Source organism: Colobus angolensis, unplaced genomic scaffold, assembly GCF_000951035.1.
Source record: "Colobus angolensis palliatus isolate OR3802 unplaced genomic scaffold, Cang.pa_1.0 Scaffold100, whole genome shotgun sequence".
Classification (NCBI taxonomy): domain Eukaryota; kingdom Metazoa; phylum Chordata; class Mammalia; order Primates; family Cercopithecidae; genus Colobus; species Colobus angolensis.
This window is the reverse complement of record NW_012110920.1, coordinates 5,055,480-5,081,817: the sequence shown is the minus strand read 5'-3', so window position 1 is coordinate 5,081,817 and position 26,338 is coordinate 5,055,480. Positions and strand designations below refer to the sequence as shown.

The following is a 26,338-nucleotide window of genomic DNA, read 5'->3' as shown; positions in this document are numbered from 1 at the left end:
TCATCCTCATCCTTTTTTTTAATTTGAGATAAGGTCTCATTGTGTCACCCAGGTGAGAGTGCAGTGGTGCAATCACAGCTCACTACAGCCTCAACCTCCTGTGCTCAAGCAACCTTCCCATCTCAGCCTCTTGAGTAGCTGGGACTACAGGCCTGTGCCACCACATCCAGCTATTTTTTTTTTTTAGAATGGGGTTCCACTATGTTGCCCAGGCTGGTCTTGAACTCATAGGCTCAAGCAATCCTCCTCACTTTAACCTCCCAAAGTGCTGAGATTACACATGTGAGCCACAGTGCCTGGCCAATCCTTATTTTTTTTACAGTTGAGGAAACTGAGGCAGAGAGAGATTAAGTAGCTTGTCCAAAGGGTCACAGCTAGTAGGTAACAGGTCTGGGGTTGGAACCCAGGCTCTTTGGCCCCTAAGTTCATTTGCTTTTCTGTGGCTGTACTGCTTTTCAGGTCCCACAGGCTGCCCTCACTCTTTGGTCTCAGCATCCTGCAGTGCTGTAAAGAGTCATTCTAGGGCCGGCCGCAGTGGCTCACACCTGTAATCTCAGCACTTTGGGAGGCCGAGGAGGGTGGATCACGAGGTCAGGAGTTCGAGATCATCCCGGCCAAGATGGTGAAACCCCGTCTCTACTAAAAATACAAAAATTAGCTGGGCATGGTGGCGTGCACCTGTAATTCTAAGTACTAGGGACGCTGAGGCAGGAGAATTGCCTGAACCTGGGAGGCGGAGGTTGCAGTTAGCCGAGATCCTGCCACTGCACTCCAGCCTGGGCAACAGAGCAAGACTCTGTCTCAAAAAAAAAAAAAAAAAATCATTCTGAGGCAGGAAAACAAGGTCTGGAGGCAGGGAACGTAAGACTGATTCACACTTCAGCTCTGACGCAAAATATCCTCTCCATACATGTACACTGGCTGTAAATGACTTTGTAACTTTCCTTCATCCTTTCCATTTACATAAGGCATACTCCATGTAGAGGGTATTTAAACTCCCCAAAATTCTGTAACAGGGCCTTTGAGCCCCTATGCTCAGGCCCACTCCCACACTGTGGAGTGGACTTTCATTTTCAATAAATCCCTTCATTCCTTCCTTGCTTTGTTTGTGTGTTTTGTCCAATTCTTTGTTCAAGGTGTCAAGAACTGAACACCCTCCACTGTTAACAATTGTTTACGTCAAGACTGCATCTCTTATGTTGGGGATTAATCCTCTTCCCTCTCGGTCTGTCCTTAACTGCAACAGAGACTGTCTGGGAGTCACCAAAGCCCTCTGGACTACAGTAAAAGTCTTCTTGAGAAGATAGGACGCAGGCCTCAGGGCAGCAAACCCCCATCCTGCCCAGGGGACAATGGAGCCAAACAGATGGGTCCCAGAGGCCTGACCTCTTGTGAATCTGTGTTTATGGCAGGTGCTCCCGCAGGGACAAATGCCAACAGGCCTGGGAACCCAATCGATTTGCTGCCAGCATCAGCCAGTGTGTGAGCCTCGCAGTGCATCCCAGCAGCATCTCAGTATCTGAGCACAGTCGGTTGGTAAGTAACTCATCCAAGGGCATAGGGAGAGGGAGCACAGTGCATGCACCTGTGTGGGTGTGCTCCATTCACACTTGCACAAGTATCTGTAAATTGATCAGACTTTAAATCCAGTAAGGAGACTTTATGTTTATAGCAAATGTATGGCAATGCCTATTGTAAAGGACATAGTCATTCTCCAGTTTCCCTGCAAATTCATTACCCATTGATCTATTTGGTAAATCTAGATTTTGCATTTAGTAACAACCGTCTGCAACATAATGTAATCCAATACCAAATAACACATCTTTAGTATCTGCTGTATTTACAATTTTCCACTTGCTGCACTCTTAAAGAAATCTGCAAGTTGTGTGTGTGTGTGTGTGTGTGTGTGTGTGTGTGTGTGTGAGACAGAGACAGAGAGAGAGGAAAGAATAAGAGCAAGAAAGAGACTGCCTCAATTTGAAGTCAGTGTATGCTTAAAGAGAATATTAAAGAGAATAAAATAGCCCTTAACTATCTGTCAAGGTACAACCCAAAATATTTCATGTCCTCAGGCCCTGCATTATTATTTCATTCTGAAGGTTTTATGAGCATTCACGAATGTTAATTAGTTAATGAACCTTCCAAGATTTCAGTTCATTCATCCCCACCAGGAGCTTTTGGCTCCAAGGGAGCTGAGGAAATAAACAGGGGAGTTTGTATCTAAGTCTCTTGGCCCCATGGAAACGAAACTGGGGCAGAGATTCAGCAGCAGACAAATGTATGGAAAGGCTAGGTGATGCCCACTGAGACTGAGAAACCCACTGCAAATAAACAGCACTGGGTGTTGATAGGAAGACAGAGGGAAACCTACAGGCTGGGTGCAGTGGCTCACACCTATAATCCTAGCGCTTTGGGAGGCTGAGGTGGGAGGGTTGCTTGAGCCCAGGAGCTCAAGACCAGTCTGGAGAACATAGTGAGACCCTGTCCTTACTAACAATTAAAAAAATAAAACAAAGGGAAACCTACCTACACCATCATGGTCCTCAACTTGGAGGCCACCGAGATGTCATCACCATGAACCCTGTGGGCACACCTCATGGGCAAAGAAGCCAGTCGCCTTCCTTACCTACTCAGATACCACTTAGATGCTGTATTGTGGTAATTTGAGTACAAACTCGTTTAAAAGTGCAATGGATTTAGAGCAGCATTTTGCCATTGAATATTTTCTCAATCAGCAGATTCCTCAGAGAGTCTGTGATAATTTTTACTATTAAAAGGAGGATCTTCAAATTCAAAAATGCTGAAAACCACTGGCCTAGATGATTGGAACCCATAGGTAATAGCAGATATCAAGCAGTTGGTGGCCACTTCTCTGATCCCCTGAGCTTGTTATGAACCTACTGGTCCTTTACAAGGGAGCTGCTAGAGAACAGAGAGCCCACATGGAACGGAGAAGCAGAAATTCTAGGGAACTGGCAACCTTTAGAAGCAGCCTCTTAATGAATGACAGCCCGGGTGAGGAGCTAGCTATCTTCCGCCAACCTAATGAGCTCCTGGTAAACCTCCAGGTTGGTCATATTTACTCCCATGAGCCATGCACAGCTAAGGCCTTGTTTGTGAAGGGCTTGGTTCATGACTTGCTTTCAGGTTTGCATGGTGTCTTGCAATTAATTTTCATGTCAAAATGAACAGAGGCTTAGATGGATTTTGGTACCTTTCCCTCTAGCACCCCCACCCGTAGGGCTTTCTGATGCTGGAGAAGATGGAAAAATCAATTAATTAATAATAATATTAATAAAGACCATTGACCCTGCACACATTGAATAATTAAGGACTGTAACTTCAGTATTCTAAGCTGGAAGACCACCTAGACCAACATCCTTCTTTTATAGATGAGGTCAGGGGAGATCAGTGAGCAAAGTGGGTCATAGCAGGGCTGGGCCTGGAGCCCAGGTCTCCTGAGGTCTTTCCTTGGCATCATCTCTTTGCTCCTCCCACAGCTCAGCCTGGTAGTGAGTGATGCTCCTGATCTATCTGCGGGTATCGCTTGTGCCTTTGGGAACCTGACAGAGGTGGAGGGGCAGGTGTCAGGGAGCCAGGTCATCTGCATCTCACCTGGGCCCAAGGATGTCCCTGTCATCCCACTGGATCAAGGTAAGAAGTATCTGCCATGAGAGCCACAAATGAGGGGCTTCTCTATACTGAGGAAGCTGGGGGTCACAAGAACCAGGCACAGAGTCTTCTTATACCAGATACTAATATTGGCTTGGACAACTTGTTTAAGTTTGAAAGCAAACTGTCGTGCCCCAAAGTGAATTTCAGGAAGGAAAACCCTTGCTCTGCTTTCAATTAAGGTTACACAGAACACAGCATCTTTCCAGATAGTCCGTCCTTCCCAGGAATGGAGTGGCTTCCATCAGTAGTTTTTTTAGTGGGTCTCTCCACAGAACTGAGGGCTCAGACCTAATATTTCTGAAATCCTTTCAGTAATGGAACATGGCTGACCAAGGTAAGGGGCTCCATGGAATTCTGCTTCTTCCTCCCTGCAGGCAAAGGAAGTCTGGGTCTGAGGGGTGGGCTGGTATTTACCCAAAGAGAGTCCCTTGGGAGGAGAAGAGACGATTCAGGCAGGTTCCACATAGTATCTGCATCCTAAGAGAGCCCTGTGGTGGCTTCATGACTTATATTTTATTTTTGTGGCTGTCCACTGGGTCCCCACGTTGTTACCCAACCCCGTCCTTTTTTGTTTGTTTTTCCAGACTGGTTTGGGCTGGAGCTACAGCTGAGGTCCAAGGAGACAGGGAAGATATTTGTCAGCACCGAGTTCAAGTTTTACAACTGCAGTGCCCACCAACTGTAAGTCCTTATTAGAAAGGGTCTTGCTTTGGGTCTGGATGTGGGTCTGGGGTTTCTCCCCCTTGATGCTAAGCTCCTTTAGGACAGGAACCATGTTGTAGTCACCTCACAGTTTCCCCATGGGGCCTAACACTTTGTTTGGACAGAATACTATGCATAAATATTACCATATTAAACCAAATGGTATTTACTCTCTATAGTCTCTGAATCCCTGGACGCCACCCCAACACAACTAACCCCCAACTCTCAGGCCATGATAGTAAAAAGAGAGTCATAGAACAGGAACCATAACAAAAGTTCTTCATTTTCCATCACTTGGTGGTGACTTTGAAGGTGGAGGCTGACAGTGAGTGGAGTCACCCACAACCTGATGAAGAGGGATTCTGAGATAGGGACTCGGCTATGCATACAGTCACCCATAGAGGAGGAGCAGGGAAGGGGGAAAGTAGCCTCTCTCAGCACATGATAAAAAGACCTCGATGGGGAGGTAGAGCAGAGGACTTCACTCCATCATTTTTTAAATACATCCTTCAAAATTTTTCAGAGGAAGGGAAACCAGACAGGCCAAACCACAGCCTTCAGTGGGGCTTGACTTTAGTTCTACTAACCTCACCAGCCATTCCAGCAGCTGAATGCCTGCCAATTGGTGCCCACACACTATGAGACTCCACAACTGTGTGAGAAGCTGGGAATATTTTGCAAGGAAAAAGCAGAAATGGAGGGAGTGAGACCCCTATTTAGTTTCTGCTGATCTTCTCTGGTAGAGAAACTGAGACCCTTTCCACAGAAGCTGGGAACTCATACACCATTTGGCTTAGAAAGAAGGAAGCACAGTCCTCTGTAATAGAGCCACGTAAGGGTCATAGGACCAAAAACCCTGGACATTCAGCAAGGGAAAGTCAATGAACAGCTCCATATCAGAGGAGGCAGTGATTCGCAATGTTTACAGACTCATCTTTCCCATTGCCCAGGGCAGGAACCACTTGGAATCCACATCATAGTCAGGACTTCAGGGGTATCCAGTCTGTAGGGTCCAAGCTATGGGCGTGATGGACTCAGCAATCAAGATGGGGAGAGGGTCTGTTTGCAGCTAAACCCGAAAGGAATGTTTAGTCATTAGAAGAGGCAAATAAGCTAGTCCTCCTTATTCTCCATTTTTCTGAATTTGATTTTCATAATTAGAATAATCTTCTGGAGTTCTTTGGTCTCTACGTTAGTCAAGGAAGGAGCCCCATTGGGACAAATAAATAGATGTACTGAGAAAGACAGAACAAGTGATAAAAAAGGCCTGGCAGGAACCAGGGAGGGCAGAAAGGGACTGAAGCTGAAATAGACAAACTTGCCCTCTAACCACTTCATTTGAATCCCAGCAAACCCTGCTTTGGGAACGGCAAGCATCTTGGCAACAGAACCTCTTACCTCCTTCTCAAACTCCAACATGGTGGTGATGGAATCCATTGTTTGTGATAGCAATCGTATCTCCATGGCAACCCAGTATGATGTCACCACTTTCAAATATGTATTGCTATGGCAACACAGATGCTGTCACAGGCAGCAAGTTTTAACAGAAAAAAAAAAGCAGGTCTCCTTGACAGCAAAGATTCCATTTTAATGCCAAACACTGTCTCTCTTGCCCTTCTTTACTGGAATTCAGTTAAAATTCATGGAATCAAGTATAGTCCCCTCCTTTCAATAATTTACTTTAATAAAAGCAAACTGAGACCCACAGAAAGATTAGTGCTACAATAAAGGTCACAAAGATAGCCAGTGGAAGAGCCACATGTAACTAGAGCCCCAATAACCATCCTCCTGAGGCCTTTGATCCATTTTCATTATTTATTTGCTGAATCGTAAGATGTTACCAAGAACCAGCCTATCTGAGAGTACATGAGATAGCATGAAGCTCAGAAACTAAAAAAGTCTGGGCAATGGAGAATGGGATAAAAATGCTCTGCATGGGAAGATGAAGTGTAAATGGGCTAACGAACCTAACATACTATGTGGCCTGTGAGCCGGTGACCCCTGGATCAAGCCCCAACCACCTAAATGTAATCAGAGCCCCACCAGGTGGCGCCAGACTGCAGACCTGGTCCTGTTCATTCCAGATTGGCCTAGTTGTGAAAGACTAGAGTAGGGGGACTGCAAGGAGGAGCAAGACTAACCCCACCTGCAAAACCCATTTCCATTACAATGACCTGATCACACACAGAGAGCCAAAAGAATATACACCGTCTCCAGGTGAAACTGGAAGGAAAGAAGTGCTCACCCTGGCAAGAAAACCACATACCACACACATATCCTATTGTTCCATGCCTGGGGGAGTGGGACAGAGTTACCACTTAATACTGTTAGCTCCCCCAAGCCCAGTAATACAGATGATATGAACCAATCGTTAACACTCAAATGTTGTTTAAGAGGTTGAAATAACAGGTAATTTAAGCGCTTGACAATAATACTCACATTTAGCATGGCACTTTTCAAAATCATTTTCTATACATTATCTCATTTGACACCAAACAGCCCTGTGGCACAGACAGGAATGTTTTATTACAGGCAGATGAAGATACTCCAACTCAGAGGGTGAAGTGACTTACTCAGTGTGACCCCAGTGTCAGCGGCAGAGGCAAGTCTATAATCACATCTGCCTAATTCCTGTCCCTGTGCTCTGTCGGCTACCCTGTCTTTACAAACAGTGAAATATTGGGAAATGTTTAGCTACCAGCATTCAGAAGAAAACCTAGTTTGCAGCATTGCCAAATTCTGTGGCGCAACTATTTCCGCCATGGCCGATTTCGAACTACTACCATGATATCTACCAGCTTGCAAAATTCCTGAAAATGTGAATAATCAGTTCTCATGAGCTTATACAAGCACACCCCTGCTTTGTAAGTTATACTATTATCTGGTCTCATTTTCTTTCCAATTTTCTGTTCCCACGAATATCATGGATGGAGAATCCACAATTCTTGAGGCTAAAGGATGGCCCACCAGTCTTCCCTCCTGAGAAAGAGACTAGGATTTAAACACAGGTTAACAGACTTCTATCATGACACATGCCACATTCCATCTTTGTTCTCTTCTTTGCCTCTCACCATCTCTGTCCTTGCAGGTGCCTGTCCTGTGTCAACAGCGCCTTCCGCTGCCACTGGTGCAAGTACCGCAACCTCTGCACTCATGACCCTACCACCTGCTCCTTCCAGGAGGGCCGGATCAATATTTCAGAGGTAAGAAGGGCTCACCCTAACATGGCAGTGTTCCCAGTAAGTCTGAGCGGCCCCTCCCTTCTTAGATGGTCAGTCCAATGGCTTGGCCATTTTCTTGCCCTGGTCTATCTTGGCCATCTTGCCAGAAATTCTGCATGCTAGAAAGTCCTGTTATTATAAAGCTGAAAAAAGTAGCAGCCAATGACCCCAGAGGCAGAGGCTATATCTACTAGACTCCTAAGACTCTATGCATTCAAAAGCGGGGAGGTAACTGGGGGTTGAGACTGAAAGCTTAGAGGAAACATATTCAACCAAACAGACTCCCTGGTCTAGAAGAGTGTAGTGAATGGCATTTATTCTTTGAGTCTAGCCCTTTGCTTGGCTGCAGACATAGTCTAGTTCAATAGAACATTCACTCCCAACCATTCTTTCATGCCAACTTCTCTTCCAACTCTAAAATTCAATGATTCTTTGACTCTGATGTATAACTGGGTGGGTGGCCTTGTAGAAAGTGAGAAAAATTCAGCTAGTGAAAAGAACCAGGCATTGCTAAAAGTCCTGTTTTATTACAGTCGAAGCTCCATCCCTAAAGCCTGACCCACCTTTGTGAGCAACACAGTGAAATATCAAATTTCTTATCTTTCTAATGGATATTCCATTCAATGATTATTCACTGATGTCGACTTTCTTACATATTCATAGCATGTCTCAGGACAGTGAAGCCTGCTTGCCCAATCTCCCTTTCTTGTGTCAAATGCTTTTCGTATCCCAGGGGGGCCAGTTGGGTTTGAACAACTATAGAGACCTTACGTAGTCACCCAAATGCACATGTGCATATATGCATATTCCTCTCTTACTCTATATTTTAGAAAATCCAAAAATGGTAATAAGTGAAAATGTAGCATTTTTATATACTACTGTAGTCTTTTTTTTTTTTTTTTTCAAAGTCTCACTGTGTCACCAGGCTGGAGTGCAATGGCATGATCTCAGCTCACTGCAATCACTGCCTCCCGTGTTCAAGTGATTCTCCTGCCTCAGCCACCCAAGTAGCTGGGGCTACAGGGGCACACCACCATGCCAAGCAAAATTTTTGTATTTTTAGTAGAGACAGGGTTTCACCATGTTGGCCAGGATGGTCTTGATCTCTTGACCTCATGATCCACCTGCCTCAGCCTCTGAAAGTGTTGGGGTTACAGGTGTGAGCCACCGCACCCGGCCTACTATAGCCTTTCTATACACATCTTCCCCTTGCACTAGACTACAAGCTCCTTGAAGGCAAGGACTACATCTTACCTTTAAATCTTCAGTGTCTTATTTAGCAAATGTTTGTAGAATGCATGCATGCATGAAAGAATGGATGAACAAATGATCTCTCTATTTGAATCCCATTGATGGCAATTGTGTCAATTTGTCTAAGATTTCAAGTGATGGAGTCTTGCAACTTCTAATCTTGATAGCAGTGCTGGTTGCTTCCATGGCTAAGCATAAGAAAATAGACTCTGAAAGGTTTCTCAAACACATACCCCCTCGAACTCTTCTTAGTTTATGAAACAACAGTTGTTACGTTCAGTCAGAAAACTAGAATTTGCCTGTCTTGAAAGGGAAAAACATAGGTGCCACAGGTGGCTTTTCAAACAGACCCATCCACGGGTGCCTCAGCATGACGAAACCAGGCATCTAGTGCCCTGAGAACCTTTCAGAAAAGCATTTTCCTCTAGGCAGTTGGTATGCTTTGATGCAGCTGGCCTAAAAACCCTACACCAGCCTTCCTGGACACTGGAGATTAATTCTAGCCCTGGAATTCTGCAAGGCTAGAAACTGCTAGAAACTGCTCTCACTCAGAGAAAAGGGCAGAACTGCAGGGAGGGGTGGGAGTGGGCACCACAGCTTGGGAGCCAATGGAAGAATGGCTTAGAGGGGCAGACCTAGCCAGGAACAGCAGCGCCACCATGGGAGGCCTGTGCAGGGGTGAAGTCTGGGCAGTGAGAGTGTGAGACACAGTCTCAGAAAGTAACCTTGACATGGACAACTTTGAAATTTCCTTAATAAAATAGATTGAGGTGGCCCCCAGGATACAGAGAGATTGGGTGAAGTACAAATCTAGACAAGAAAGAGCAGCTGCTCCACTTTCTCCTGAGGCTACCCGCCTCAGGCCAAGAGAAACCCAAAGCCAAGCCTGAAAGCGACCTGCAGCTGGAGCAAGGGCACGAGAGTGTCACTCAAAGCAAGATAAATAAACTCTGGTGGGGTGTGTGTGGAGGCCAGAGAGCTGAGCCCCTGCAGGCTAATTGGAAGCAGGCCCGGCTTTCCTCACACCGTTCAGAAGTCGCTGAAATACAGCTCCCTGTCAGCCATGGATGAGAGATTCAACATTCCAGGACTGGGCCAAGAGAAACTGTTGCCTCCCTGCAACTCAGGATTAAATTAATAACAAAAGGGACCTCCAGGCAAACTCGGAGACTCCCCACCTCCTTTTGTTTCATTTTCTGTCCTTGATGTCTGTGCCTTAGGGTTGAGGAAGAGCAGTCCCCTTTGTCTCCCTTCATCTCCCCATTGCCCTGAGTGGGAATGGTGGATGGCTGCTCTCTCTCTTATGCTCCTGAGCATTGGTCCCTGGCATGGCCCCAGGAATTGACTGTCCAGAGGGCTGTGAGGGAAGCCCAGACTCCATCCAGCTCCCAACTTTGCTCAGGAAAGGAAACAGGATGCAGATTCTCAGCAAGGTTGCCAGGGCCACTTCCGGGGCTTCCTAAAATACTGCTTTAGCTCTTAACCACAACTGGCCACATGTTCCTTTTCAGCAAACAGCAGCCAGGCCCCACTCTTTTCTGTCCAAAGTTCTGCTTTAGGAGAACCCTATCCCTGAAAATTTGAGGAACAGCAAAGATGCACGTGCCCAACTTGGGTAGGGTGTCCCTTACTCCCTCAAGCATCCCAGCTGATATTTTCATGTAGTTTGGGGAACTAGAATCCCCTGGATTTCCAGTTAACTGGAAATCCCTTAGCTGTCTCTTTAGGGGTTCCTAGAATATCTCTTTTAGAATTCCAGTAAGCCTCCCTTCCCAACTTTGAATCAAAATTTTATGTCTGTCTGCTTCCTAGAAACAATATATAACTGATTAGCTCCATTGATTAATATAGCAACATTAATGTATCACACATTTATAATTTCTTCATATGTGCCAGAAGTTCTCAAAGTGTGCTTAGGGACCAGCAGCATCAGCATCACCTGGGAACTCATAGAAATTCAAAATCTTGGGACCCATCCCAGATGAGGCTAAAGATTGAGAACCACTGACATTTGGCATTTCAATGGATTCTCACAACAGCCCTGCAATTTCATGTAATTTATATATGACATCTGTAGTAGCCAGAATGCTAAAAATTTCGGGATTTTGCCCAAGGCTACAGAGAACTCAGGCGTCCAAAAAAGCTGAGTACGGTATGCTTTCTACAGAAAATCAGGGCCTGTGAGCTTGTTTGTTTCCATGGTCACAGCCACACTTGCTGGCCTGACTTCAACCTGGTCCTTCGCTATTGGTCATTAGGGTTCAGGCTATGGATGGGCCAGCACAAATCCATCTCTACAGATGGAGAAACTACCCACAGAAGATGGATCAGTGGTGCCATTTCCAGATAAAAAGACAGCCAGCATGTGAGGTAAATCTGCCCACATCTTTCCAGAAGCCTGATGGACCAATTCCATGCTTAGGCTTGACAATGAAGAACAGCTGTGCTAGAGCAAATGCAAGTCAAAAATAAAAATATTAGTACTTATTATATATGTAGCATATATATATAATTTAACCTTAAGTACTCTATGAAGTGGATATTATAGATGAATAGACTGAGACTTAAATAAGTTAAACAGCTTTCCTATGATCATCAAATAAATGCAGAAATTAGGATTCAGAGACAATTTTTCAAGCTTGAATAAGTTAAAGTCCACTGATTCTGCATTCGCACACACATGCGCGTGCACACACACACACACACACACAATGAATAGACAGTAATATTAACAATTGTTAATCCAGCATATTACCACTTACAACACACACTGATATTCCTCTTTCATGCAATCTAGGTTTGTCAGATATTATTGGCACCATTTTATAGATGAGGAAACTGACTTTCAATTAAACCATCTGTGAAACTCTCTTAAGGTAATGAGTCAGACCTTTCCAGAGCTCAGAGCCCAGCAGATCTCTGACGGGGCCCCCCCAAATCTCTTCCTCCCTGGGCCAGATCAGGCTGCGACATGGTGTTAGCAAGCGGGTGTGCACGGGAGGATATATGGCTTTCAGCTTTTAAAGCTCATCTCCCTCCATGGCTAAACCAGGCCTAGTGAGATGTAGATACATAAATATCTCCTTTATGCCCTGTCCCAGGGGAAAGATAGAACCAAATAAATCCGATTAGCTTCCCAGGATGCTGGCTGCTCTCTCTTTGAAGTCCAGTGGGTGAAGATAATGCCATTTCCACATGGGAGAAGTCGCCTCAGAAGGCTAAAGGGTCCCCAGCACAGAAAGCTGTCAGAGCACAGCTAAACAGGTGGGCAGTGTGAGTCCAAGACTCATAGGGCTCCTACACCCGGGTCCCTGCTCTCCCTGCACCTATTTCCTCTTCCCCAGTCTACCTCCACCCCTGGTATATTCCCACAAGTTTAAGTCTTGATTTAAACTAAGATTGCTGCTGAAGAGGTGATCCTGGCTCCAGTTGGCCTAGAGACAGAGGAGAATGAAGATGACCCAAAGAGATCACTCAGAAGGCTGTGAGGATCCAAGGTAGCAACCCTTCACCATCCTCAAGCCTCACAGATATTGGAGTTTCAACAACTTGGCTATTTTATGGGATGCCAGTCTCCTCCATCCACTTTCAGCCCTTACCACTGCAATTTCCACCCAAGATTCACAGATCTTTCATGAATATACTTACCAGAATCATCTCACAACCCAAAAACCCTGTATCTACCCGTTTCTCAAGATGAAGAAAGCGTACCTGGGGCACCAACCACTTCTTTCCTTTGCCTTAGAGAATAGAAGGGAAAAAATCCTCTTCTGTCTGACCTGAGAGTAATCGCCAAATAAAGAAACAAAGCGTAAGACTTTATTTTTCTACTAGGGCAATCTTGGGGCCTAGTTCAGCATTTGGGAAGACCCTAATTGTTATCCTTAAATTTCATTCTAAAAAATCTGAAACAGCAGACCATGGGAAATTTCCTAAAATTCTAGAATCCCTTAAAAAAAACTCATCTAATAGACTCATAAGGTCTACTCATGATTCTCCAACCTCCAAGCTGGACTGGACTTAGCCAAGCCGAAAAGATGAAAGTGTGTGTGTGTGTTACATATAGGTAACATTTGTGTTATATATAGGTATTACACATAACATCTATATAAAAGTATATGTTTTTTTGGTCCAAGTTAAAAGGATTCAACAATCTTTTTTTTACTAACCCCAGACATCATACTTCCAAAAGCACATCTTTAAGATCCTGCTACTGAAATCTGAATTTGTTGTCTAAGCTCATTAGAGATGAAAAACAACTGCTCATCATTTACAATTCATCAGCTGGTTTGGAGTAAGAAAATTTGTCTCTCTCTTACTCTCTGTCTCTCTCTCTCTCTCTCTCTCTCACACACACACACACACACACACACACACACACACAGAGAGAGACAGAGAGAGAGAGAGAGAGACCATTATACCTCAGCCTTATTTCTAGCTTAAATTCTAACATTAGATTTGATGGAGATTTTTTAGCTGCTAACAGGAAGTGTTATCTCCTTTTCCATGAGATGCCTGGACTTCCCTAAAGTGGTGCTCATCTTTTTTTTTTTGGCTATAAATATATGAAAGAGTCTGTCAAGAGTGCCTGCAGGGAATGAAAGTAAAAGTGCAGTAAAGAGCAAGTTTATGAGTTGGCAGCTAGAGTGACTGGCTCCTAAACAGGGACCCATCTGTTCTGGGATTGCCTTATGATTCTCTCTCATGGAGGCCCTGCCTGCCTGGAGTCCTCACATGCAGGTGGCCAGCTGACAAAGGATGACACCAGTAAGCCTGCAGGTGTGTCCAGACCCTCTTAGGTAGGTTTCTGTGCAGAACTTCCCCCGGATCGAGTTCTTCGTGAATTGTCCTTAGTAAATGCAGACATGCCACTTTAGAAATCATGTGACTCCAAAACCTATGACTATTTCCAACTCCGGCTTTTGAGAACCAAATGCCTTCTCAAGTCTCTTCAAGTCCAGAAGGCAGGCTTTACCTCATCTCTAAAGAATCTACAAAGTTGGAGCTAAAAAAAAAGATTTTTTCACAGGTCGCTTTATTTTATTTTCCATTTACCCTCCCACAAGCAATGACCAAGTGTCCATTACATGTCAAGCACTGACAGAAAGACTGGGGAGATGGAGGTAAGTGAGATGCAGCCTAATCCTCAAGAAGCTCACAGCCCAGTGAGGAAAGCAAATCAAGAAATTGTAATTCTATGGGTCAAAAGCAATCGTGGGTGAATATTCATAACCCATCCTGAAGCCAGTGCAGGGACAGCGTCAGGGACGGCCTTGCAGAGAAGAAACTAGGCTGAGTTTGAAGGCTGATTAGGAGGTAATCAATTATTCATTTTCAGAGAAGGTGATGATTAAAAAAACAAAAAAGTAAAAGAAGAGGTAATCAACTGAAAGAGGGATTGAAGTCAGGCAGCAGCAGGAGGAAGACAGGCAGGAGTGAGTGTTTCTGATAGACGGAAAAGCATGTTCAAAGGGCCAGAGGCAGATCCTGTAAGGGAGATGGAATCTCAGTGTTAACCGTACATTCAGTATGGCTGGACTATTATGTGCAAGAACCACAGAGTTCAGAGGGAGGTAGGCAGGGGCCAGATGCTGAATGGCTTGCAAGTGGGGCCCAGAGAAAAGAGGCAACAGCCTGAGCCACACCGAGACAAGAGGCGGCTACAAGAGATTCCCTGTGTGAGGCTGTGCTGGCATTGCACAATGCTTCTTAATTATTGCATTTGCCATTAGGAGGACAATATTTTTATCATTGAACACGTCCTATACCTTGTAGGAAGTCCAGTAATCTTCGCCCCTGGCATCAATGCCAGTAACACTCTCTGCAGGCCCTGTAGCAGCATCAGCCCCCAGACATTCCCAGAAGTTCCCCCTAAGAACTACTGCCCAGGAGAAGGGGACAGAGAAAGGGGAGCCTCCTGTGAGAATTTTGCTAGTGATTCCCCGTGGAGGTGTTTCCCACATCATCACTGCCAGGGGCTACCGGGCTCATCTTCCCGAGGAGAGAAGGAGAAAGAGGAGATTGGCAGAGTGGAGTGGCCCTTTGACCTCTGGTGGAGAATCAGCATCTAGTCATGGAACTCCAGAAAATCAATCTGTCTTTCTTGCTGTCTCTCTCTCATGGTCCTTTCCAAAGCCCCTCCCTACCAAGACTTTCTTTTTTGGTTTTGTTTTCCAAAACAACATGGCATTCACGCAGGGCCTGGTAATGAAATGAGATTAAGAAAAAGCAAAAAAAAAAACAGAGCAAGTGTTTAGAGTATTGCTGGGAGGGCTTGATCCACCTCCTGGAAAGCCCAGCTCAGTCGGGGCTGGGAAGCTGAAGCTGCTGATAACGGACGCCCCAGGCATTGGACAATGCAAGGGGCCGAGTATCTGGAGCCGGGAAACGAGATGAAACCCAGAGGTAGGGGTGCCAGGTTGGGGACAGGGACACATGGAGGCTCTTTTATCCAGTGTCTCAGGAGATAAAATCCACAGCCTGCCACACTGTGCTTGAAAATTAATTCCTGCATTGTAACACACACAGCAGATACAGGACAACTTGTGGGATGGGGATGACAATATCAAAGCCCAGGAGCTAAGAGCGATTCCATTTTCCCTGCCCACTACACGGGCCTTACATGAGGTTATGTTCTGCTCTTGGGCAGCCCGCCTGATACAAGAGGGTCCTGCCTGGCCCAGGCATGAGTATAGCATGAACAGGGGACCTATGGAGCCTCTTCGTTTGTTCCCCCAGGACTGTCCCCAGCTGGTGCCCACGGAGGAGATCTTGATTCCAGTCGGGGAGGTAAAGCCAATCACCCTTAAGGCACGAAACCTGCCCCAGCCGCAGTCCGGCCAGCGAGGCTACGAGTGTGTCCTCAACATACAAGGGGCCATCCACCGGGTCCCTGCCCTGCGCTTCAACAGCTCCAGCGTTCAGTGCCAGAACAGCTCGGTAAGAGAACTCAGGCTGGGCCCTGCCTGGAGGAGGGCTTCCTCTCACACTTGTGCTGGGGCCTCAGTATGGCCAGCCCTGGCTTCCAGAGCCTTCAAGGTTCACAGGGTAATCCCACATCCCCAGGGACGCAGGAGCCAGCCAGCACCCTAGCCGCTGAGCCAAAGCAGAGCAGGTGACTGGTGCCAGAGGAGACAGTTCGTGAGGACCCTCATGGCAGACGCTGAGATCTTTGTGCCCTTTCTGAAGTTGACATTTTAAATTTTTTATTTTTAATTTTTGTGGGTACACAGTAGGTGTATGTATTTATGGGCTACATGAGATGTTTGACACAGGCGTGCAATGTCAAATAGTCACATCATGGACCTTTCTGAAGTTGAAAGAGCACCTCTTTTTGTCTTCAGTGAAACTTGAGCCAGAGCAAGTCAACTCCGCCCCACACCCCATTCCCATCCCCGTTCAGAGAGTGAATAAACCCGGAGAGCGCTCCACAGGCGAAAGCTGGAGAAGAGAGGAACAGGAAGTGCGATGGGAGGAGGGGAGGTGGGAGGGGAGGGGAAGGAGGAAGCAGTGAATTTCAAGAGCAGCAAGGGTTAAACCAATCCTGAATGGCAGACAGAGAGCATGAGGTGTTTAATTATAATACTAACCCCAAGAAGATCTTTTTGTCTGCCAGCTCCCTGTCTCCGACTGTGGGGGGTCAGCTGGAGATGCGGGAGGGGAGGATGTGACAAAGGTGTTGAGGGAAGCTAATTCGCCTGGGAGAGATAAAGGGAATCTGGGCCTCTTATCAGGGAGCTGTCAGATTCCCAGGTCACAGGCGCTTGATAGAATTTGTAATCGGCGGAAGGCCGCCAAGCGCAAGGGGAAGGCAGATGAGAAAGAAATGGGACACAACAAAGGGAGGCTGGGGCAGGAGAGGGCGGGAGCAGAAGGCTGACAGTGACATGTCCTTCAGAGCTGAAGAGTGGGGTGTCGGGGAGATGCCCCGAGGTCTCCTTCACAGGGTGCCAGGACTGGCCACCCAGGAGTGTTATTTCTGAAGTGTGTGAAGGGCATACATGTCTTCTGTGGGATCAGCACAAGAGAGAAAGTCATAAACTCCTGGCCACAGCTAGAGGACTTTAATGGTAGGGCTGATGAGATGTGTGCCCAGAAAACTGTGGGCGCTTCTCCCTAGTGGACCGTTGGCTAAAATAAGGCTTGTGTGGAAATAGAGGGCCACCGCAGGGGTTGGCCGGGTGACTGCTTGATGAGACTTTCGGCCTTACAAGAGTAGTAAGAGGGCATTACCTCTGCCTCCAGAGACATATAGACTTTCTATGGAGACACGTGAAAAGAAGCACAGCAGATCCAGTGCAAGACAGAAAGTGGCAACACCAGGGGACAGACAGTTTGGGACAGGTCTGCAGGGTTGTGGGGGAGGACTCCTGGGGAAAGTAGAGCTGAGCTGGGCTGGAAGAATACGGTGGGTTAAAAGGATGGAGGTTGTAAGGAGAGGGTTGCATTCCTTAGGAGACAGGAACTCAACAAAGACAGAAATGGGCTTAAGAAGATGTGTTTGGAGAACGGTAGATTCAAAGCTTTCCACAGGAGAGTTGTGGAGGAGAAGACTGGAGGAGTCGGTTTGCATTTGATTATGCGGGGCACTGAATGCCAAGCTAGGAGGCTTGGGTGGGATTCTATTGGCATTAGTGACTGGGATCCAGGGAAAGGGCATCATAGGAATAATCTGAGCGACACGCAGGGTTTCCCTGAATCCCTGACCCCTGTGATAGAGAGTTGCGTGAGCCCCTTGCCTCTGCCCGTCTCCCTACAGTACCAGTATGATGGCATGGACATCAGCAACCTGGCCGTGGATTTCGCCGTGGTGTGGAATGGCAATTTCATCATTGACAACCCTCAGGACCTGAAAGGTAAGCGGCTACTTCCGGGTAGAAGTTTGATCTTTTCACGACCCGGGAAGACTGGGGCCAGAGGGATCAGAGCCAGCCAGCCGCTGTGCCATGAATAATACACTCCCTCTGTCAGCAGAACCTTTCAGAGGATCCTAAGGCAACATTTGGAGCCATCAAAGGAGTCCTGTTGGGAGCCCTGTTTTATTACAACCAGAGCATCCGCCAGGCGGCTGCTGGCCCATCCACGTTATTCTTTGGCTCATGCAGGCTTTGAAGTGTCTGTGGAACCTGACCTAGGAGAACAGCAGGCAGGAACGTCCGGCCAGTTTCCCTGGAAATGGAGATATTGTTTCCAATCAGGCTCTTGTTCCCCTGTCCTTGGCCCTGGTCATGATCACTGCACAAAGAAGGTTTTTAAGGCTGCCCTCCTGTTCCTGAGGTGGGCGGGAGAGAGCTGCATGCAGAGTCCAGCTCACATCTGGAGCAAAGAAGTTCAGGAAGGGGATCTGGCTGAGGAAGGAGGGGTGCTCCATGAGACTGACCCTTATTCATCGTCCTATAAACCCATGTCGAGCTCCTCCCATGTGCCAGTTAGGCCCGACCCTCAGTGCAGCAAATACCAAGATTCCACCCTGCTCTTGAGAATGATAAAAGTGACTCCAATATGATGAGCACTCATGATGGGTAGGCACTCACTAAGTAATTTATTAGAAATTATTTTCCGTAAGCATCACAATAACTCTGAGAGGTATGTACTATTATTATTCTCATTTTCTAGATGAGGAAACTGAGACCCAAAGAGATTAAGAAATGGGCCAAGAGTCAGATAGTAAGAGCTGGGATTGGAACCAAGACAGTCTAATTTCAGAGCTTGCAAACTGAGCCACATCACTGTGAGGATCTGCTGCTTAGGCCACTGTGGGATTTAAACTCCTTCCCCTCTGGAATACATTCCTATCCCCCACCCTCCTCCTACCCTCAGCCACATGCCTTGCCACATTTCAAGTAGCTAGGGTTGTCAAAGCCTCTGCTTCCACCTGAGGAGTCAGCCGATGGAGATGGGGTAGTCGGCAAGGCCATAGCAGGGGCTGCAAGTTTTTCAGCATCTTTAGGGCTGTAGCTCTGTGTCCCAAATGCTGCCATTAAAATCAAGGCTACTTAGACTGGGAGAAAGGAACTGAGCCAGGAGGATTATTTTTTTCTATTTCTCCTCATACCTAGGCCAAACTTTCTCACTGCTAAGACATAGGAGACACTTTCCCTGCTGGGAATCTGGGCTCAGATCCCAGAGGTTGCCTTAGCACCTGGAGCTTAGAGAGCAGCCACATCCAAGCTGTTGCATCAGAAACTCTGCTTGTGACTCTCACAATGTTGAAGAAGCTCTGAGAGTGCACAGACAGTGTTGTCTTCACATTCGTATCGCCTCCACCCGCTAGCCTGAGTGTCACTGCAGCCTGCGCATTGGGCTGGATGGAGAGGACCACACTGTTTAAAAACTTAGGTTCTAGAATCCAGCAAAGCGGGATTCACCTGGTGGCTCTTTCACTTACAGCTGTGTGAACTCAGATGAATGGCTGTCCCCTTTACATGAGCTCATGGGTATGGACCATGTGGTACATATTTATAGATGCTCAGTGTGTACTCATTCATTTTAAGATTCCCATTTCCTTCCCTCTACCTTACAAAGCGATAAGCATGAGGGCATTTAAATATAGGCCCTGCAGCTGGGACTAAAGGGTGCTGGACACAGCAGAGGAACAGGATGAAGACCTATGGGAAGAATGTTAAAATTACACTTTCCCTGGGGCGTGTATCTCACTTCCAGCAATGGCATACCACCTGGTCCTGAAAGCTTATGTGTGCTTGTCCAAAAGAGTGGAAAAATGAGTTTTACGTGTTTTGCTTTTGGAGAATTCTACTTTTAACTCGAAATCTCAGCAGGCAAGGAGCTAAGACCAGGTTCCTGAACCTGAAGCACAGTTCCACTAATTCGCTGGTTATACTAGCACTTATAAGTCAGCAGGAGACAAAAGCGAAGACAAAGGGTTTGCACACTCCAAATGTTATCATTTAAGTGGCCAGTTTGCCCTCTCTGGGGACATATTCTCAATTCATAAGGGCTGTGAACAGACTGTGTCACCCTCTTTTTTTTTTTATCAGCAATGCTTCCCCCACTGCTAGCCACCTGGCCTTTCTTTAACCCCAAGCTGACTCCTCTCTCAAACCCATGCAATTTCCAGTTTGCCAGACAAGACTCCTCTCTTCTTAAGACCTACCATTTAGCAGCATAGCAAGTTGGAGTTTGAAGATTCCAGTTTGGATCACTAATCTTACTAAGCTCTAAGAGTCATTATCTCTCTCTGAGCCTCATTTTTCCTTCAATGGAGGAAAGCAGCCCTTACTTCCTGCATGAGGACCATATGTGAGAGTGTGAGAGTAAGAGAAAATGCAGCGTAAGAATATAGCACGAGTTCAAAGAAAAGATAATAAACATGTATAGGGCATCAGATATGTTACAGGCATTGTGCTAAACACTTAATATGCAGTATCTTATTCCAACCTCACAAAAAAAACAATGATTATCTTCATGTTAGAGATTAGGTGAGGTTCAAGGAGGTGAAATCCTTTGTCACATTGCTAGGAAGTAGTGAAGCCGCAATTAAAGCCCTAATCTGATTCAATCTAGAGCCAGAATTCTTAAATAATATTATTCTTCCTAGTGCCCTTAAGTGACTGGTAAGAGGCTCAATTTATTAATTCCCCATCAGTCATTCTTGCAATGATAATGATGATCGGTGGTGTTATCCATGGTGAGGAAGAGTTTCTATCACACCTGCAAGAGTAGGGCGTATTGTGAGCAGCCCTTTCTGGTTTCATCTGTGACCACCTGCTCTCTTTGCAGTCCATCTCTACAAGTGTGCAGCCCAGCGGGAGAGCTGCGGCCTCTGCCTCAAGGCCGACCGGAAGTTTGAGTGTGGCTGGTGCAGCGGGGAGCGCAGGTGCACCCTCCACCAGCACTGTACCAGCCCCTCCAGCCCCTGGCTCGACTGGTCCAGCCACAATGTCAAGTGCTCCAACCCTCAAATCACCGAGGTAAGTCCTCCAAGTCCCTAGAGCAGGAAGGGGCAGCCAAGAGCTGACCCCAAGACAGTGGGCGAGGAGTGCAAATTGAGACTCTGTGGACAAATTCTTGGCGTAGAGTGAGTTTAATGTGGGGGGTATAGGAAACCTCTCATGTGTGTCTCGACGGCCCCTGTCTAGGTATAAGAGGTAAGCGTATGGAAGCGCATCCTCATGCCTGCGCATGAATGTACAAGTGCATTGGTGTGCACGTGCACACAACAAGGGAGGCAGAGCCAGCCCAGTCTCCCTGCCAGGCTGGCTGAGCCAAGTGAGGAGGAGAAATTGGCTCCATGGTGGGTGAACATTTCAGAAAACAGGTTTAGCTTTTCTCAGCAGAAATGTGATTTCAGGAGCCGCAATTAGCTCAGAGTTGCAAAGCTGAGAACGGAAGAGGAGAGTAAAGGCAAGCACTGCATTAGCCACCGTGCCATTTCCCAGGATTTACTCCCTGTCCCAATTTTTTCATGCATTTTAATAGAAAGAAAAGGAAGTTAATTATCCTGGGGAAAAAATGATGTTTCCAAAATAGCAAATTTCAAAGGAAGATGAATGGATAATGTGGATGAAAATGCAATTGCTTGGGTTTCAAATGGCCTGGGAGAGGAGTCGCTGTATTTAACTCTGGTTGTGTTCTGTGCTCCCTTTTCACTGCTCCCTAGTCTATAACTGTCGCTCATACTTTGAAACTAACTGCACCTTCCTGATGGTGACTAGAAATAAAGGCCCGGGCAGATACCCGGTGGTCTGCGTGTTTAAGAAAGGAGGAAGGGGCTGCTCCTTTTCTGCCTCTTCCCTGAGCTGCTGCACCATCCTTTTCCCTGCTTCGTTTTCCCTGCTGGCCAAGGAAAGCAACTCTTGTCCTCACCTATATCACAGAATATTGGGAAACTTCTGGAACATCTCTATGATCATATCAAAACCTCAGATCAGTTTTAAAAAGAAACCCTTAAGATGGAATAGGTGCTGCTAACCTACAGATAGGTTATTTGAAGAGGTAGAAATTATTTATTTAATGTGTGTAAATTACATTTAATCCTCACAACAGCCATGGGAAATAAGTATTTTCACCCCCACTGTACAGATGAAGAAAATGAGGCTCAGAGAAATTGAGTGACATGCTCAAGTTTATACAGCTGAGAAGTGGCAGAGCCAGTATTTGAACTCATATTTAATTATAAAACCATTTTTAAATTCTTTACAATATTCCCAAGTACATAAAAGAAGAAGAGGTGCTTCCCCTTCCTTAACTTTTCCTAGACCAGATAGATGCAATCCATCCACAAGGCAGCACATCCCAGACAGTGCAGGGCTATCGGTAGGAGAGTGCTTACTGCATCCAGGCCCTCATTCATCCGTGCAGAGAGGAGTTAGGAGAGCACAGACACTGCCTTTCAAAGACAGAGCTACTTCAATCCCATTTTATTCTTGATTGTGACCAGGGATGGTGCCTCCTGACTTTCTCCTGTGTCTTTATGTCTCTGGAAGAGAATGTTTGCAGGGGCTGCTGGCAGTGCCCCAGCCTCTGCCCTCAGACAGCTAGCTTCCTGAGCTGCTCAGGGCTCCGTGCCTTCTCCCTGATTCGAGTGATTTCCGGCCACTGCTGGCCTGAGAACTTGCACTGTTCCGTAATTCTTGGTGCTACAGTTGTCTCTACATCTGTGGGCACCCGTGGTGTGGGGGAGCTTAAATTAGGCAGAGACTTGCTTCCATCAGCACCACCCGCCTCTGCCAGCCCCAGCAGCTGCACCATCCACTCCCCGACTGGCTGGGGCCCCTTTCCAGCCCCAAGGCAAGCTTCTCACTGGGAAACCTCTGCCTCAGCTGCCCCTGCTCGCTGACTGGGGGCTGATAGGCTGCTCTGTTCACAGAAGACACCCAAGCTACACGAGGGCTAATTAACCCCCTGAGGTAATTAGGCTGTAATTGATTTTCCCAGTGAACATATCAGCAGGCATCAGAGGCCCCAATCTCCTGCTGGTGCTTTTCAAGTCAAGGCTGTTGAGAAAGGAAGGAGCATCTTTGGAGAGAGAGAAATCCATGCTGTGTCCCAAGCCACTCGGCGCACCTCACTCTGAACAGGACATGGGGGAGGGAGCATCCAGGCCTGGAATGTTGTATTCATGATTATCTGGAATATTTTCTTTCATTTCTTTATTTGCATTTCAATATTTTTTTCTTTTCATTTTCTCCTAGCCCCACTCCATCCTCCTTTCCCTGTAAAAGTCATTGTCTCTTTCTTTAACTTTTCATTCTTGAAATAATTTTAGACTTATAAAAAGGTACAAAAATAGTACAAAGAACTTTCATATACCCTTCACCCAGATTTCCAAAGTTAACATCTTACATAACCACAGTATAATTATCAAAATCAGGAAATTAGCATGGATACAATAATATCATCTAATATACATGCCTTATTAACATTCTGCCAATTGTCCCACCGATGTCCTTTTTCTGGTCTAGGATCCAATCCAGGATCCCATGTGACATTCTATTGTCATGTCTCCTTTGTCCTTTAATCCTCAGTCCTTTTTTGTCTTTTATGACCTTGATACTGTTGAGAAGCACAGGCTAGTTATTTTGTAGAATGTCCCTCAATTTGGATTTGTCTAACCTCATGATCAAATTCAGGTTATATATTTATTTGGCAAGAAGTACCAAAAATTACCTGTACGGGACCTATCAAAAGGGCACCTGAGGCAACTCAAAGGGGATCTCAGAGGCCGAATCTGGGCAATTTGAGCAAGAACATAAAAAATGATAGCTGTGGATTTCACCAATAGAATAAGAATCTGTGGTTCTTCCTGATAAAAAGAAACAAACAACTAAATAAATAATGGGGGGACAGCTACGATGGCTCATGCCTGTAATCCCAGTTCTTTGGGAGGCAGAAGCTGAGAGGACTGCTTGAAGCCAGGAGTTCAAGAACAGCCTGGGCAACACAGCAGAATCCTGATCTCTAAAAAAAAATAATAATAATTTTAAATTTTGCTGGATGTGGTGGTGCATGCCTGTAGTGCTAGCTACTCGGGAGGATCACTTGATTCCAGAAGTCTGAGGCTAGAGTGAACTATGGTCATGCCATTGCACTCCAGCCTGGGCAACAGAGAGAAACCCTGTCTCTTTTTTAACTTTTTTTTTTTTTTTTGATACAGGGCCTCGCTCTGTTACCCAGGCTGGAGTGCAGTGGCACAATCGACTCACTGCAACCTCCAGCTCCCGGGTTCAAACAATTCTCTTTCTTCGGCCTGCTGAGTAGGTGGGACAACAGACATGCACCACCACGCCTGGCTAATTTTTGTATTTTTAGAAGAGGCGGGGTTTGCCATGTTGGCCAGGCTGGTCTCAAACTCCTGCCCTCAAGCGATCCGCCCACCTTGGCCTCCCAAAGTGCTGGGATTACAGGCGTGAGTCACCACGCCCGGCCAAGACCCTGTCTCTAAATAAATAAATAGACAGAAAAACTCATCTTTACACTAGAATTCCAACTAAAAAATGTAGAAGGAATTACAGAAATAGAAATCACCATTTGGCAAAGTACACAGTAATAATTGTTTCAGGCAAAGAATGGTCAATGAACACTAAAATTAGTAGATGAAAGTATGATGAGAAATAGGATATTTACATAACCTTAAGCTACCTTCCCATAAGATACTTATTAATTATAACAAGAACAATAGTAACTGGGCAGTGAAGAAACGTGGTAGACCTCACCTAAACCAATTGATCAAAGTAAACAAAGCCAGTAATGGGAAAAATCAACCTCATGTACCTTTCAATAGAACGCTCTGAGAAGGACACAATCTCATCTCTGTGGTGTTTTCGGCAAGAATATGTAATTTGCTAAAAGTAACCTTTAAGGAGATTTTCTTTTCTTTTCTTTTCTTTTTTGAGATGGAGTCTCACTCTGTCGCCCAGGCTGGAGTGCAGTGGTGTGATCTTGGCTCACTACAACCTCGGCCTCCCAGGTTCAAGGGATTCTCCTGCCTCAGCCTCCCGAGTAGCTGGGACTGCAGGTGCGTGCCACCACACCCAGCTAATTTTTGTATTTTTAGTAGAGATGTGGTTTCACTATGTTGGCCAGGCTGGTCTCAAACTCCTGACCTCAAGTGATCTGCCCGCCTCGACCTCCCAAAGTGCTGGATTTATAGGCATGAGCCACCGTGCCTGGCCAACTCATTTTCTTTACTTCAGCTTTCTTGGCTAATCCCTTTGCAATGGCGTAGATGTTTTCCCCAAACCTCTGAATCATCGGACTTCCATGAGGCCCATACCCTTTGATGTAGACCTCCTTGTCCTCAGCCTTCATCTTCAGAATGGGTGCCCTCCTTAGTGCAGCCACTCTGTGCAGTAAATAGAAGCCACTTACTCAAAGATCCTTCTTGAAGGATGAAAAGAGAATGATTCTAAGATGGCCTGTGATGGCAGTTGGGGGTGGCAGAATCTCCACCTGGAAATAAGTGGAAGCTGGAATGGATGCTGTCCTTCCTGGGACAGCAGAGAAATAAATGAGATGATCTCAAAAGAGTTCTATGTTAGAAAAAGAAGTGGGCGCACACATAGTTAGATAAACAGCTGTGTTGTTCCGTAACCTCTCCTTACCCCATCTTCTCCATGGCAACCAGGCCCACCCCGAGGGACCCATCTTTTATGGCAGCTTCATGTAGAACAAGTTGTACAGGCTATTGAATTTCACAGTTTGCATAAACTTCAGGTTAGGACCCCCTCAGGACTCACGGTCTGCTCCTTCTCAGCGAGTTCGTGGTGTGATAATGATGCTGTCCCCCGTGGGAGGCCTCCTGAGCTGCTCCCATTTCCAGCTGTCATCATGGGTGTCTGTGCACGTGTCACCTGTTCAACCCTAGAAACAGGAGATGTGCGGAGGACTGGAAAGCCCATGAGATGCCTGGCCCGCCACGTTTCCGTTCCCCCAGCTTGTGCTTCAGGACCTGCTGGGACCTCAAAGAGGAGGGTGTTAGGAGCCACCCACTGGAAAGGAAGGCCCAGAGAGAAACATTTCTTAAGGAGCCATGAGTAGGCAGGATCCAGCAGTAAAGGAAGAGACTGAATATTTTCTCAGAAAGATAAACTCAGGGAGGGTAAAGGGATTTTGGAGCTCACATAACAGAGGTCTTCTTCACTCCAAGTGAGTATATCAGTTTCCCAGGGCTGCCCTAGCAAAGAACCACAAACAGGTGGCTTAAACAACCTGAATGTATTTGGAGGCCTGAACTTCAAGATCAAGGTGTCAGCCGCATGGGTTCCTTCTGAGCTCTGTGAGGGGGAATCTGCTGCAGGCCTCCTTCCTGGCTTCTGGTGGTTGCTGGAATCTTTGCCATTCCTTGGCTTGTAGAAGCATCAACCTGACCTCTGCCTTCATGTCCACATGGCATTCTATCTCTGTGTGTGTATCTGTCTCCCTAGTCTTTTTTTTCTTTTTTTAATAAATACCCTGCCATATTGGATTACTGCCCACCCTAATTATCTCATTTTAATATGATTACTTCTTTAAAGACCCTATATCCAAAG

The 26,338-nt window shown here is 46.2% G+C and overlaps 1 protein-coding gene across 1 annotated transcript in view; it reads left to right on the top strand.

Moving 5' to 3' along the window:
• PLXNA2 (plexin A2) overlaps positions 1-26,338 on the top strand; it is a 221,297-nt gene that overhangs the window by 143,207 nt on the left and 51,752 nt on the right. The window contains exons 6-12 of the mRNA XM_011937960.1: positions 1,413-1,536; positions 3,501-3,654; positions 4,260-4,356; positions 7,466-7,580; positions 15,588-15,788; positions 17,608-17,704; positions 20,589-20,779. Coding sequence (XP_011793350.1) covers positions 1,413-1,536; positions 3,501-3,654; positions 4,260-4,356; positions 7,466-7,580; positions 15,588-15,788; positions 17,608-17,704; positions 20,589-20,779 — 979 coding nt within the window. The remainder of the gene's footprint in view (positions 1-1,412; positions 1,537-3,500; positions 3,655-4,259; positions 4,357-7,465; positions 7,581-15,587; positions 15,789-17,607; positions 17,705-20,588; positions 20,780-26,338) is intronic.